Source organism: Juglans regia, chromosome 9 (genome assembly GCF_001411555.2).
Source record: "Juglans regia cultivar Chandler chromosome 9, Walnut 2.0, whole genome shotgun sequence".
NCBI classification, from domain to species: Eukaryota; Viridiplantae; Streptophyta; class Magnoliopsida; order Fagales; family Juglandaceae; genus Juglans; species Juglans regia.
This window is the reverse complement of record NC_049909.1, coordinates 6859807-6876150: the sequence shown is the minus strand read 5'-3', so window position 1 is coordinate 6876150 and position 16344 is coordinate 6859807. Positions and strand designations below refer to the sequence as shown.

The window sequence follows — 16344 nt, the reverse complement described above, 5'->3', positions numbered from 1 at the left end:
CCTTGGATAAATCTCAAAATGGAATGCATATCCTCAACAACATTTTTAGTGCGAATCAATGGAGCCCCCTGAAGTTTCTTTCCATCTCAAAGCGGATTGTATCAAGGAGACCCTATCTCCAACTTTCTATCCATTCTGGAAACTAAAGTGCTCTCTAGATTGCTAGCCCGAGCAAAATCTCAAGGAGATTTCATAGGTAATCGAACCAGCTAGAACAAAAAATGAAAATGTTGAGATGTTTAATGGCCAACTGGTTTGATGCTGAATGATGCATATAAAGGGACAAGCCAAAAATAAATGAGCCAAAGTTTCCTCTTCTTTGTTACAAATGGGGCAAATCATGCTTGCAAAATGGGCTGAGGGGATTACTCTATTCAATTGGGCGTGGGTTGGAAGAAGGTGTAATAAGATTTTCCAGAGGAGTAATCTATGGCGATCATGGATCTTTAGTTGCCATAGTTGTATGGGAAATTCAGGTAGTTTGGAAGTGATGTACTAGAGGATGAGGCTTCAAGATTGTAGGTGGATTTAACTGAGTACTTGCCAGATAAGTTTGATGTTCAGACCACTGCACCTTGTCTAGTTCGATTAGGGACTTGGGAAAGAGATGATTTTTGAATTTCCTCTACACTTGTTTGCTCAAACAAATTTTGAAGTTTGTCAATATCCCATTCTCGAGGGCTCTGTGTAATCAAAGTCTGAGACTTTGATATAAGGATTGATCACATTCATTTGATTGATTGGCTTAGGTTTGAATGTTTCTAGATTAGGGATCCAATGGATATTCCAAACACGTATAGAAAGACCATTGGAGATCAGGTGTCACATTCCTTAAGAAATGAGTGATCTTGTCTTTAAAATACATTTCCATAAAATCGAGTCTGGAGTCTTTAGTACAACATAACATAAGCATGAATTCTTTAGGTATTTCTTTGAAAGTAAGGAGTTCCAGAGATTTGGGTTGATTTGACTCATTAGCCAACTAGTTTTGGTAAGTAAGATTAAGTCAACTAGTTTTGGTAAGTAAGATTAAGTTTAGGCTTTCCATTGATTTGAAACCAAGACCTCCTGAACAATTTGGTTGGCATATAGATTTCCAAGATTTTGGTATGAAATGATGCTTACGAGATTCTAGAAAGCCCCACCAAAAATTTTTAAAACGAGAGTCTAAAGAATGACATATTGATTTAGGACGAATAAAGGAAGTCAATGAGTAGGAGAGAATTGAACTAGCAACTGACCTAATTAACAAGATGTGTCCAACTTGTGACAAGAGGTTAGATTCCCATCCTTCTTATTTTTTGGAGATTCTATCTTGCCATTCTTGGTAATGGCTATTTGTGTTCTTGCCCAGCGTAACTTGCACTGCCAAATACTTCATTTGACAAGTAGACAGTTTGTATGGGAGAATTCTAGTTATAGAGTTTTTGATTTGTGGGGGAGTGTTGCAGCTGAAGTACAGAGAAGATTTCTTCAAATTGAATTTTTGGCCTGACCATGACGTGTATATTTCTAAGCACGTTGAGATTGCTTGTGCTGCTCATTCTATGGCTTTTCCAAAGATGACTAAGTCATCAGCAAACAATAGGTGTCATGTAGAAGGACCATCCATGACCAAATCATGGTCAAGCCTGAAATTTGGAAAATTAGCCTTCTCCTTGCAATGCTTTATTGAGAATACGTACAAACATGGAGAAAGAAGCTTCACCATCTATGTCCTCATAAATGGACTCTCCCCCCATCAACTTCTATAGTTTAAGCTTTGATGCAACTATTAGGGACACTCACGATGAAAGCAACAGTTTACCACAACTCAAAAGGAAAAGTTCTAGAAGCTTGGACATCAAAATTTGAATCAACCAATCCAAGCATAGGTAAAGCTACTGCAGCACTAAAAGCAGTATAACTTGCAACACCTCTCCATCTCAAATCAATCAATTTAGAAGGAGATGCTCTTAAAGTCACAACAACCATCGAACATGCTAACATCACAACAAACTAGAAAATTTCACCAATCATTGAGCATTTTCATCTCGTATTGAAATCCTTTGATCATTGAAAAGTTCATAAAATTTATCGATCACAAAACTGATGCGCACATTCAATTGTGCAATGGGCCACGACCAATCTTATCATTGGTTGTACACACTTAGTTACTCTTCTTAGATGTCTTGATAGATAGTGAAATGGATCCACCCCCTAACTATGTAATATGAGTCTATTACTCTATTAATATTATGCTTGCTTGATTAGGGAAAAAAATGAAGAAGAAGAGAGAGAGAGAGAGGATAAGTTCTTTAACCGTTCAAATGTGAGTCCCATTAATTATTGCGTGCAAGTGAAGACGCGCACAACATCTTCTATCTTCAAACACATCTGTCAAAATAGGACGCACATATGACAACTTTTCCTGCTATTAGATTTTAATATTTTAATAGAATTGTTGTTACATCCGCCACTTAGACAATTCACATTGGGTTCCCCATAATTTAACTAAAAATCACATTCCCTAAAAGTTTTATCTAAATTTTATTCATCTTTTAAAAATCTCTTATATCTCATTCTCCATCCATATCTCTATTCTATTAAATAATATTTCTCTATTCTTTTTTTATTACTTTTTTTATTATTCTTTTGTCTTATTATCTTCTTTTCAAATATCACATTCTACTAAATACTTATACGATTTTGACTACCGGATACAATATTATTTTTCAAACCGAAATCCGTATTATAAAAATAGTAATTTTTTTTAATATGTGCATTTTTTTAAATTTTTTTAACGGTAACATTTTTTTCCCCTTTCTCTAACGGTAAGATATTGAAGACTTTCTCAAAATCTATCAATTTGAACTCCTACCTCCAACAGTAACTAAATTTGTCTTTTCTCCAACGGTAACTTTTTTCTCCAGCCTCAAACGGTAACATTTTTTGTCCTATATGTAACGTTAACTTTTTCCTCTATAAATATGCATTCTACCTTCATTCACATTCTCACTATCTCAAGTCTCATTTGATCTAAAGAATCGAATTTCAACAGTCTCCCCTGTTCTCCCACTCCCTTCATCAAATGGCTCGTGCCTTTTTTCGCAAATTGCTCACATACTTATCCTATGAAGATGAGTTGGATGTTGTTCTTAATGATGAGGCTGATGGACAGTCATCAGGAATCATGCAAATCGCCAACGTTGTAAGTTTATTCGGCGTGATCATATTCAAGAGCACGAGTGCCTATTTCGCGATTATTTCGCAGAAAATCCATTATATCTCTCGAATATATTTCGAATGAGATTTCGGATGAGCCGTCCCATATTTCTCCGTATTCTAAATGAGGTAGAGTCTTACGAGCCGTACTTCATCCAGAGAATAGATAATGCCGGAAAACTCAATTTATCTTCTATGCAAAAGATAACCGTAACACTTAAAATGCTGGCGTATGGGATTATTTGAGATTTTATGGATGAATACATAGGTATTGGTGAAAGCACCGCAATGGAGAGCCTTAAAAAATTCTCTAAGACAATAGTAAGTGTTTTTTTATATTTCCTTCATGTTAGTATAAACTATGTTCGAGTTAATTAAATTTCCATTCGTATTTTGTTCATGTTAGTAGTGATTATATTTGAGGTAATCTGTAATAGTTTCTGAAATTGTAATAGCCAATTTCCCTGTTTCAAAATATCAATTTAAACAATCCAAATAAAAAATTAATTTATCTTAGTATCAATAATATTGTCATCCATCATTGTCTGAAACAAAAAATAAATATAGAAATAAACTTTTTACAGAAAAAGTTTATCAATCCAAATGTGTTACAACATTGCATCTTGCCATGATTTCCCTCTGCAGTTCCTGGAAATATAACCCCTGCAGTCCTGGCATAGCACTCACGTCCATCATCATAATGCGCTGATCCGCTTCCTTCTTCGTGAACTCAGTTTCTCCGTCTCCAACCTCAATCTTTCGTCCTCTTGACGGATTTTATTTAACTCTTTTTCCTTCTCATTTTCCATTTTCTTGGCGTCAAACCTCAGTCTTTCATCCTCAATACGGATGAAATTTAGCTCTTTTTCTTTATCATACTCCATCTTTTCGGCTTTAAGGCGAAAACACTATTTCTCCTGAGCATGTGACTCCTCCAAAAGCGTATACTTTATCTTGCTAAGCCCAACAATCTCCTGTGCTGACGTGGCTTGGGCCTTTCGTTTTCCTTTCTCAGCTTTCATTTCCATTAGTCAGTCCAATTCGATCACGTCATTATCTATCACATTATCCGCCTCGAGATCAAAAACTGAATCCAAAATAGCGCCCAAATACCAAGTCGGGGTCAGTGACGGGGACATCGTCTTCCTTCACTTTAGGTCCTCCTTTGTCGAACGCCAAATCCATTTAGGTTGATCTTTTAACAGGTGTCAACAATGCTCGAACTGGAAGAAGCATTTCTCTAGCGATGCATACATAACCTTGGTCTAGTCAAACTTGCACGTAAACAAAAAACTTTATGTTAAACCAATGTATAAAAAAATTAATTATTCAGAAAACAAGAGTATGGATATTCTATCTTATCTTGCTCAGTCATGTTACTTTGATTCAATCCTTCAACCTGCGCTAGTTTCGCATAAAATTTGTTTGTCGCCTTTTGAATAACCAACCACCGATGTATTAAAGACTTGATAGTCCGATCATTTGTGGTTTCTTTAAATTGCTAGAAGTATTCAAAAAAAATTTCTCAAAGTTAAGAGTGTTTTTGGTTTGTTTCCTGGACGGCATCAAAGCTACAATTAAGCCATGCAGAGACAAGTAATTTGTCTTCTTCGAGTGTAAAGTTCGCACTCCTGACTGATTTCCTAACGCCGATAAGATCATTATGGGATAGGGGTGGAGAGTCATCAACAATCATATGAGAGTTTCCACTTTACCCACCATAAGTGAGGTCTAGTTGAGGATCTTCACTTGAGAGGTTGGTGAAGTACATATGTCCAAGATCTTGTGAATCAATCTCTAAAAATGCATTGAAATGTTAGACACGCAAATATGAAGTTTGGGATTTTTCCAATCGCCGGCTCAGGAACCAAATGGTGACATCTACGAAATTTGGCCACCCTCTCATGGCTGCAACAACCGGTTGCCACTACTTGTTGCTCATCCGGGTTACCTAGCCATTGAGGAAATGACCTTAAATTTCCTGTAACCCCATCAAGCTTTGTCATCATCACAGTCGAGGGTGTTTAATTTACACATTATTTTTTTATCACAACATAATTTTCCCAAACAATGACATAAAAAAAAACAATGTAACAGAACTAACCAATTCACATATTCACACAAAACAACAATGTAAATCACAATAATACTAAATAAGAGCATTCTCATTAGGTTTTTTTATATCGAATTTATAAATAAACGGGGTTTAGAATGATGGAAATATTGATAGCATGCAGCCTCTCCCCTGAGAGATACGAAACACTAAAAAGGACCCAACAACACATAACAAATTAATGAATGGATAACCACAAACAATGATAAATCACATTCCATAACCACAAAATCCACCAAATTCTCCTCAAAACCAATAACCCCACAAATTCCATAACCACAAACTCCACCAAATCCTCATCAAAACCAAAAACCCCACAAAACGGTTGAAAAACTATGAGAAACAGATTAACAAAAATAAATCCGTGTGATAGCATCATCAAATTCTCAACAGCCAAACAATCAACACAACCAACCACATTCACAGATAGAAACCCACCGATGAGTATCCTCAAAAAGTCACAATCGCAAACCACAAATAATCGATCAACAAAATTGGTTAGACAACAATCAGAGAAACAGATTTTTTAAAAAAAAAAAAAAAGTCTGTGTAAAATTGCTCATCACTTTCTCGGCAGCCAAACAAGGAACACAGTCAAAAACCCAACGCAGATCATGCTCAAAAATCCACAATCCCAAGCCTAAATGAATGTTTAGATCAAGAAAAACGGTTGGTTTCACAATGAGAGAAACAGAGTAATTAAAAAAACAAGAGATAATGCATCATCACTTTCTTGGCAGCCAAACACTTAAGACAGCAAAAATAATATAGAGAAATTAATGGCAACACAAGAATAAAAATGAGAAGCAGTTTCCTCAAACAAAGCCCAAAATCATAAATCTAAATGAGTAAAAAAAAAAAATGCAAATCAGTAAAAGCATTGCAAGCTTTCTCAGCAGCCAAGCAGCGAAGACATCGCCGACGCTGAGAGAGAGTTGAAGACCTTCTTTCACATACTTACTTTGATCATGGTGTGGGGAGGAAGAAAAAATGGAAGAGAGAAACAGAGAATAAGAGAGATATTCCAAGAACAATACAAGAAAATGAAGGAAGAGAGAAATAGTTTTGATTTTGAAGAAACCGAAATCAAACTTACAAAAATTGCCGATAGAGAGGGGTTGCGATCGACAGATGGGGAACCCAATGGGAATGCTCTTATAACAGCAGCTCTTTTTTCCCCATTTTCCATCACAAAGGAGGTCTATCGTAGATGGCTTGAGTCTTCTTAAAGAGAGCGAGATTTATGTGCCCAAGCCAAATAGTTTCACTTCAATTCCTATTTCATTGTAATTTTTTATTTTATTACTGTGGATTTCACCAACATGTATTATTTAGTTGATGTTTCATAATATGCCATGTTTTGCCATAAGCAGAAAGTTCAAGAAGATCCATGTCACGATCTGCAATTTGATTTATCAGATTTTCCAGCAGGACAGGCATTATTTCAACAGCTCATAAAATTGAGAATGTTATGCTCAATGTTGCATCCAATGAAGCAATTCATTAAGGAACCAATAAACACCACCAGAGTCGTAGCAAAAGCATATGTCATATTTGCTGGAGGTTTGTTGTTAGGTGTTCCTCCTACCCCAAATATTCTTACCAATAGTCATTGCAGGAGCAACGTCCTTCTTTAAAATGATGAAACCGGGTGCGATCTCTAACAATCACCTCTCGGTTATAAACACCCGAGAGAACCTTTGCAAAATTGTGGCAATCAATACAGGTACGAAGATTCTTGGCCACTCTGATTGTTGTGCCAGGTGGAGTTGAAAGAACCCCAAATGCAATAGCCAATTTCTCACTGTGATAAGAGAGCGCATCCCCTTTTTCTTCAGCACCCAAATTGTGCAATTCAGCGGAAACTTCAGCAACATAACCGGCTATCTTTAGCTGCTGATTAATCTCATTCAGCATCTCATAAATCTCGCCCTTTCGTGGATGTGAAACATCATCCACGACAAACTCATGCACTACTCCCTTCAAAACAATCGTGCTACAGCCAGGCGTGGTTTGTATTGCTTTCTCCTGCATAAATTTTCTCACTTCCATTACCTTGTCCCACTTGCCAGCCGAGGAATAAATATTCAACAACAAAGCATAATCCCCAGCTTCTTGAGCCTTAAGTTCAATCAAATGTCCAACCACACGTTCTCCAAGGGTAACATGACCATGAATTCGGCAAGCCCCAAGTAAGGTTCTCCACATTGTTGAATCTGGCTTAACCGACATTGAAAGGATAAGTTGATATGCCTGATCAAGCAAACCAGCACGGCCCAAGAGATCTACCACGCATCCGTAATGACGAGTGTTAGGCGCTATCCCAAACTCTTTGCTCATAAGATCAAAAAACATCATTCCCTCATCAACTAACCCACAATGACTGCAAGCAGAAAGAACTCCAGTAAACGTCTGATCATCCGGTGGAATACCCAATTTCTGCATCTCCCAAAATGCTTCAATAGCTTCTCTTCCATGCCCGTTCATTGCTAAACCTGAAATCATTGCACTCCATGAAACCACATTCTTGTTGCGCATTCCCTTAAACACCCCATAAGCCTTCTCCAAACATCCACAACGTGAGTACATTGCTATCAGAGAATTACACAACTTGCCGGCAGTACCATAACCATGCTGTCCAATGTAAGCATGGATCTTTTCACCAAATTCCAATGCATTCAAGTGGGCGCATGCTTGCAAGAGAAGTAAACACGTGACATCATCGGGTTCACATCCATCACTGCCACTCTGCATAATATCAAACAAACCCATTGCATCTCGGGTCCTGTTATTACGCATACAACAAGAAATCAACACATTCCAAGCAACGGTATCTCTGTCACGTATATCGTCGAACACCTTACACGCTTCATCGCACCTCTCGCAACACGAATACAAGTCCATCAAATTAGTAAGCAATAGGCTATCAGACTGGTGCCCATCTGTCAAAATCCTAGCGTGAACCTGAACTCCCCCTAACAATGAAGAAAGCTTAATACAAGACTTGATAGCAAACGAAGAAGACAAAGGGTTTACACGCACGCTTTGCCGTTTCATTTCTCGGTACATATAAAACCCCTCCAGTGGTGAATTGCTCATAGAGTAGGCCCTGATCATGGTGTTGTAGTGAAAGGTTAATGGGTCCGAGATTTGAGTAAAAAACTGGCGGGAATAGTCCACGTCTCGTGCGGGAGAGAGTGCCAGGCGGGACAAGAAGATGAGGGAAATGGTGGGGTCTTGAAGAAGACCTGTACAGACGAGGTGGGCGTGGATTTGAAGCAAATGGGTCTTCTGGGTGCATGATTTTATTAGAGAAGGCAGTTGCCGTCGTTCCTCTTCAAGTGTTTGAGAGGCGAGAGATGCAGCGGTAGCGAGCGAGCGGTAGTGCGGAATTTGTCCCATTAGGCGAATTAGTTTCATTCTTTGGTCTCAGAGATCGAGTATACATGTAATTTGAGCATGTTTCTTTGCACTTCGACATTTACGGAGCATCATCACCGGGAAAACAGTTCCAAGGAATTGCAAGTCCATCTGTGTTGGGAATAACTCATGACATTCAGATGTTCTGGTAGTGGTACCTCAAGTTCATCTCTTAGCTTCGTCACCTTAAAACCTTCGTACCGCCGTACGTACTACGTAGGAATAGAATGAATGTGTTAAGTCGGACGGGTAACGTAGGTGACTTGACAAATACAAGTTCATCTCTGGTTCTTAACTTTTAATCCCTAATCCCCTTCTTCTTCGCCCAGTTTTTTTTTTTTTTTTTCCCTATTTATAGGCAAAAACATTTGAGGAGTGCTACTGCTACATCCTCGGACGAGAACTGTCCCGAAAAGCCAAAAAAAAATTATTCTATATTCTTAAATTTTTAAAAGAAAAAATTGATAATATTATTAAAAAATATTTTTTTAATTACTAAATAAATAAAAAGTTATCGCGACCCTGACCCAAATTTTCTTCGTACAATGGCTGGAGTGAGGGGAAAACTTGCTAGGTGACCTAATGATGACGTTTATAAATTCTGCAGTCCTGGATTTCAAACTGACGTTTTTTAATTGAGAAATGAGAGAGATATTTTATAAAATTAAATTGATAAATTTATTAATTAATTTCGTTTGTATTTAAAATTCATCTTATTTTATTATTATAATTTTTTTAATTTTTCACATAAAATATAATAAATAATTCAATTTTTTCAAATTCTAAAATAATTTTTTCAAATTTCTACACAAAATATAATAAATAATTCAACTTTTATTCTACTATTCACAAACTATCTCAATTCATATATGAATCCAAATCGCTTCTTAATTATTATTTTTTTAAGAGAAAACTCTAATTTTTTTTTAAGAGAAAACTCTAATCACATTCCATTATAATAAAGATGAAATACAATGAGGGGATTCCTCCAACGTTACAACTACATCTAAAATAGAAAGTGCATCTTTTGCCAACAAGTGAGCCATTTTGTTACCATTTCTCCTAACATGAGAAACATCCCACTTGGCAAAGTTTTTTAGTATAAATCTTGCCTCATTCACATACATACTTGCAATGCTCCAAGGCTTAGAATTTTCCTTAATAGCAATAATCACCTGCAGGGAATCACCCTAAAAAATGATCTGCCTATGCCCAATTCAATCCCAAACTTGATTGCTTGTAAAGCTCCAAATGCCTCAGCTAGTAAATAATCAGGAAAAAGATGTTTTCTAAGCCTCCTGGTTGCCAAAATCTGACCATATATGTCCCTAACACAGATACCAACTCCAATCAAACCATTGATCTTGTCAATAGCCTCATCCCAATTGATTTTAAACCAATCTGTTCCTGGTGGAGACCAAACTTCACTGATGTACACTCTGACTTGATTTGACTGTAGTCCTTTCTTGCTTCTTCCTCTAGCATATCTAAGATATGATTAGCTTCCTTGATCAGAGAATTTGGGTGAGAGAATTCATTATGAAAGACAAACATGTTCCTCCTCCACCAAATCTTCTTTGCCACTACCACAAATGTTTGCACAAAATTCTCTTCCAATGAGTCTAAAGCTTCTACAAATTGCAGAATAGAAGTATGTGGCATGAAGCATTTTTGTAACCTCTTAGAACATTGACTCCACACATCCCTTGCAGACTCACACCTCCATAAAGCATGAACAACAATTTCCTTTTTTCATACTGCATATCAGGCATAAAGGATTATCCACCACCCTCTTTTTGAACAAATTGAGTTGAGAAGGAAGAGATTCGAGGCAGGCCCTCCACATAAAAACTTTGTCTCCTGGAGTGACTTTAAGTTGCTATATCTTCTACTAGATCCTCTTGTATTTGTTGTTGCAATATGCTTGTCCATCTGTTGCCAAACTCTTTTCCAGGTGATATGCACTCTTGACAGAGAAGCATCCTGAATTGGAGCCCTTCTAGATTAACTTGTCTCTACTATTCAGAGAGCTAATAGGAGTCCTTAGGATGGTTTCAGCTTCCTCTTCTACAAAAATTTCTTTAATCAGATCCCTCCTCCACTGCTTTGATATAGGTTCGATCAGCTCTGCTACTGTTGCCTTTCTATCTAATACTTTGACTGGACTGAAAAATTTTAAAGGGTTAGATTGATTCAACCATTTATCTATCCAAATCTTGATATCCCTTCCAATCCCAACTCTCCAATATGACCCTTCTATAATAAGTGGTCTAGCTGCAAGAAAACTCCTCTAAATATATGATGGCCTAGAACCCAGTTTAGCAACTTGAAATTCTGTAGCACTAAAATACTTGGCCTTCAAAACCTTAGCTGCTAGTGAGTCTGATTGTTGAATAATCCTCCAACATTGTTTTGCAAGCATGGCTTTGTTAAAACATTCAAGATCCTTAAACCCCATTCCCCCTTCAAATTTGGCTTTACCCATCGTATTCCATGAAACCCAGTGGATTTTGTGTTCCTTTTGCTGCTGCCCCCACCAAAAATTTTGCTTTGTAAGTGCTTAGCCTCAATCTGATTTTTTCTAGTATACCCTTGAAAGCTTTGTGTCTAGCTCTACCTACCACTGATGGCAGACCAAGATACCTCTCATAAGTCATTGTAGCCTTGATACCAGTAATGGAAATTATGTAATCCTGAGTAACTTTTGAGGTGTTCTTGCTAAAAATAATAGAGGTTTTATCAAGATTAAGGCGCTGGCCAGAAGCCTCCTTATAGATTCTAAGTAAACCAAACAACCTCCCCCATTCTATTGCATTTGCTTTACAAAATAGAATACCATCATCCGCAAAGAAAAGATGAGAGATCCTAAACTGACCCCTAGCCACAGGCACCCCATGTATCAAACCACTTTCCTAAGCTTTTCCAATCAAATGACTAAGAGTCTCAGCACAAAGAATGAATAGATAGGGTGAAAGGGGGTCACATTGACGTATGCCTCGAGTTGGTTGAAAAGCCTCTTGAGGTACTCCATTGATCAATATTGAATATGAAACTATTTCAATGCACTTCATCACCATATCAATCCATTGAGAACTGAACCCCAATCTGTTTAACACAGCTCTAAGAAAGCCCCACTCCACTCTGTGATAAACCTTGCTCATATCAAGTTTTAGTGCCATATAACCTTCTTTACCTGTCATCTTACACTTCATAGTATGCATTGCCTCAAAAGCCACAATTACATTATTAGTTATTAGCCTTCCAGGTACAAAAGCTGATTGGGTAGGACTTACAATTGATGACAAAATATTTTCAAGTCTATTGCCAATAGCTTTAGAGATGATCTTGTACAAAACATTACAAAGTGAGATGGGCCTAAATTCTGAAACTTTAGTAGGTGATTTTTTCTTTAGAATGAGAGTAATATAAGTACTGTTGATCTCAGCTAGGTTCCCATTAGAGTTAAGAACAAAAAGAGCTGCATCACTAACTTGTGCTCCTACTGTTTTCCAATGCTTTTGAAAGAAAAAAGCAGGAAAACCATCTGGACCTGGTGAGCTAAGGCCATTCATCTGAAAAAGAGCATCCTCCACTTCTTTTGGCGTGTATGGTCTAGTAAGCATCGTGTTCATTTCATCTGAAACCCGAGGCTCCATTTCAGCAAGGCACTCTTCAGTCATCCTGGGTCCAGAACATGTATAGAGCTCCTTGAAGAATTTTTGAAAAAGGTCCCTGATAGCCTCTTTAGACACCACTTCCTTGCCATGGTCATCCTTCAGCATTTTGATAGTGTTAGTCTTCCTCCTTTGAGATCCACACTAGTGAAGTACTTCGTATTTCTGTCCCCTACCTTTAACCACCTTTATTTAGCTCTTTGCTTCCACTTCAGGTGTTCTTCTTCAAGTGAAATGTCAATTTCTCTTTGGAGTAGCTTAATACTCTCATTCAAATGGCTTACATTCATCTCTTGTAAAATGGAAAGTTGTGCCAACTTTTCTTTCACCTCTTTTTTAGAATTGCCAATATTGTTTTTACACCATGTCTTCAACTTTTCTTTGTAGTTCTTCAGGCCATTAGTAAGAAGACTTAGCTTATTCTCTGCTAGCCTAGGGAGGCTCCATTCATCTTCCACTATATTGTTGCATTCCTCCCTTTGAGACCAACTTGCCTCAAATTTGAAGGGTTTGTCTAATCTGCCCAGCTCAGGGAGATTTTTGTCCAAGGTAACAAAAATAGGACAATGATAAGAACTTAGAGCTATCAAAGTAAAAACTCGAGAGCCAGGGAAGCAATCTGACCAAATTAAGTTACTAAATGCACGGTCAAGCCTCTCCTTTGTGTAAGCATCACCATGCCTTCCATTTGACCATGTGAACTTATTACCATAAAACCCCATATCATTAAGACCACAGATCTCCACAGATTCTCGAAAGGATTCCATCTGCATATATGGTCTAAGAGCACCCCCCACATTTCTCTCCATTATTAAGAATTTCATTAAAGTCTCCTACACATAGCCACCCCTTAGACACCTCAGGTTTTAAGACCTTTAGTAGTTGCGAACTGCTCTGTCTCTTTGCAATATTTGGAGATCCATAGAAACCTATTAAAAACCACTCTTCTCCTACATTAGCCCCCTTAATCAATAATGATATATGGTGCTGAGAGTATGAATGAACCTTAGCTTCATACCTATTAGTCCAGAGGAGAGCTAAACCTCCACTAAGACCCTTACAATCTATCACAAAATTGTTCTCAAACTTTAGTTTCCTTTTAATGAGTTCCACCTTATTCCTCTTACATCTTGTTTCCATTAGAAAAACAAAAGATGGGAGCTTATTTTGCACCCTAAGATGCAGATCATTAACTATCTGAGGGTTCTCAAGCCCTTGTCAGTTCCAACTTAAGCAACTCATTGGGGCTAGTGGGGCTGAAAGTCAGCCACCACCATCTCAGTTGAGTTTGTGTCCATTACCTCCATATCATCAGTTTTTGATCTTTTTGCCTTAAAAAGTTATGTTTCCTCAATAGGTGAACTGGCACCTCTCTTTTTATTTGTAATATGCCCTGCACTTCTCTCATTTGTGTTTTCTGCTAAAGTAACAAAACACTTGTCCCAAGCCCTTCTTTTCCATTTGGCCCTTTTCTTTGAATCTTCCAATATATGTACCTGTTCTGAGATGAATTGGTCTATAGAGTGGGCCTGATCCATCAAAACAGTCTCAGGAACTAGTGCCTTTGCTAGTTCTCGACTTGGCACTTTTGTCTGGACAAGATCTGCTACATGTGACAATTGGCCCGATCCTCCTACTGAAGCATTCTGACTGGAACCTTCCTTGTTGGGATTGAGAAACCCACCCTGTATAGACTCCTCTTCTTGTGCTCCAGAATCCCCATCTTTCTACAAAAATTCTATACCAGTGTCTCTTTCCAAACCTGCCTCTCTTTCCTTGACTACATTCTGAATTTCCTCCTGACAATCTTCTATATCTTTTTTAAATTCATCTTTAGGCTCATTGCCCTTTCTCCATGTGTAGTGGTCATCACCATCCTGCTAATTTTGATTTTGGACATATCTCTTCTTATTAAAATCACCCTCTCTAGCTGCAGGTGCTCTCAACTAGGCTCCATATTGGTTCTGACTTGAGCCATTTGAATCTTGAAAGCAGATTTTACCAACATGCTTAATCACTCCACATCTGAGGCAGAAAATGGGTAACCTCTCATATTTAAAAGTAACCCAAGTCTTTCTTCCATCAATAGTTAAAAACATGCCCCTCATTAAGACTTTTGTTATATCAACCTTAACTCTTATTCTCAAGAACTTACCCCACCCTATCCCTCTTGTATTTGTCTGAACTTTTATAACCCTTCCCACATTACCTCCAACCTGGTTTCCAACCTATAGTGTCATACTAGCAAGTGGCATGTTTTGAACTTGGAGCCAAAAGTCCTCCCGGTTGAAGTGAACTTCATTGATAGACATGTGGCCTTCAAAAGCTTGTAAACACAGTAGCCACCTATCAAAGGACCATGGCCTACCTTTCATCACTCATTGCCTGTCTTCATCTTTATTGAACTCAATAAGAAATTTATTGGTTCCTAGCTCTGAGTATTGTATCCAATCTTCATTCCTCCACACCTTTGTCATTGTGTTCTTAAAATCTTCCTTATTGATAGGTTTATTAGTAATAATCATAATCAAAAGACAGAACTTCCCATGTTTCACCGCATTCTCCATTGTGTTATGTGAAAGAATCATCGATCTCCTTTCTTTCCTGCTCATTAAGGGAAAACCCTTCCCATTGCCTTACCAAATCTTCCCCCATGACACTCTCAATTTTATTATAAGGTGATCTAAATAAATCAGGTAAAGTTACATCAATTTATAAATTTAATTTTATGAAATCTATATGGATGTAACATTTCTCTTTTTAAGACTAACTTAATTACTATATCTGAGCAAAAATATGCATATCCCAATTCAAATCTCACAAAACATGAAAACATATAGAAAACTAGCTAGCATGCTCCATGAGTATATATATATTTTATAACCTTTGATGAACTAAATAGGAGTATTTAGGAAATTGAAATGTAGTGAAGCCTTGTTTAGATACAAGAAGTGTTTCATCTTATCTTATTTCATCTCGTCTCATTATTACAATTTTCTTAAATTTTCATACAAAATATAACAAACGATTCAATTTTTTCATCTCAAAACAATAATAATAATATTAAAAAATAATATTCTAATAATATATTATTTAATTTTTAATTTTCATCTCGACGCATCTCATGATCTCAACTTAAAATCCAAATGACACCTTAACATAAGATTATACTAGAAAGTCCCAATTAGGTCTAAATGCACCAAAAATTCTTTTGGGCTGAAAACACCAAAATACAAACTTAAAATTTTCTCATCCCCCCTTTTTTTCCATCATCAAAAAACAAAATGTAAGTCAAACAGCCATTTCCTTTTATTATGTCTCTCTTTGTTAATGTCCGTTGCTTTCCATAAATTAATATCAGTCTTTTCTTACTTTAATGTAAAACCCAATAAAAAATATTAAATTACATAAAAAATAGATTAACTTTTTTTTCAAATGCAGACATTTGCTCATAGAATGATGTTATTGGGTACACTTGTAATCAAATTAATATAATCCTATTTAGGACCACTATATCAAAAATAAATAAATAAATTAGTCATTTTATCAATTGAAAATAGAGCATTGATATAAAATATTGAATTCAATACATTAATCAATAATTTTGTACCTAATAAAGTTAAAAGAGTAATCTAATCATAATTAAATATCAACTATTATACATAATATAATATTTTATTAAAAAAAAACATTTTAAATTTTTGCCTTAATACGGCCGCCCTGGTGTGTTGTCAACTTTTTTGACCAAGTCTTCGCAGATAAATAAAACAAAAAATAAAATAAAATAAAAAAATAAAATGGAAGATGGAAGAAGAAGAAAGAAGAAGAAAGAAGAAAGAAGTAAAAAAGCAGCAAGTCCAAACTTAAAAAAAAGAACGCGTTAAAGACGTCAACTTGTGGAATATAATGGCAATTATATAAAAAAGCGAAGTT

At 36.7% G+C, this 16344-nt stretch overlaps 1 protein-coding gene across 3 annotated transcripts; it reads right to left on the bottom strand.

The window, feature by feature from the left end:
- Positions 1–3818: 3818 nt before the first annotated feature.
- On the bottom strand, positions 3819–9051 carry LOC109004001 (pentatricopeptide repeat-containing protein At3g47530). 3 transcript variants are annotated; one of them, XM_035693695.1, is made up of 2 exons: positions 6921–9051; positions 3819–4478 (listed from the first exon to the last, which is right to left on the bottom strand). In XM_035693695.1, exons 1-2 carry the CDS (start codon positions 8735–8737, stop codon positions 4445–4447), a joined length of 1851 nt encoding a protein of 616 aa, XP_035549588.1. In that variant the 5' UTR covers positions 8738–9051; the 3' UTR covers positions 3819–4444. The 3 variants fall into 3 exon arrangements, with proteins under 3 accessions (XP_035549588.1, XP_035549589.1, XP_018837917.1); XM_035693696.1 differs by having other exon boundaries at positions 3819–4469; XM_018982372.2 differs by lacking the exon at positions 3819–4478 and having other exon boundaries at positions 6799–9051.
- Positions 9052–16344: the final 7293 nt, after the last annotated feature.

Bases quoted from the DNA above. Each gene is read 5' to 3' on its own strand.
- LOC109004001 (XM_035693695.1), bottom strand. From the start codon at position 8,737: ATGAAACTAATTCGCCTAATGGGACAAATTCCGCACTACCGCTCGCTC. The intron at 4,479-6,920 runs GTAAGAATATTT...TTTACGTGCAAG, and splicing joins TGCTCCTGCAATGACTATTG to TTTGACTAGACCAAGGTTAT.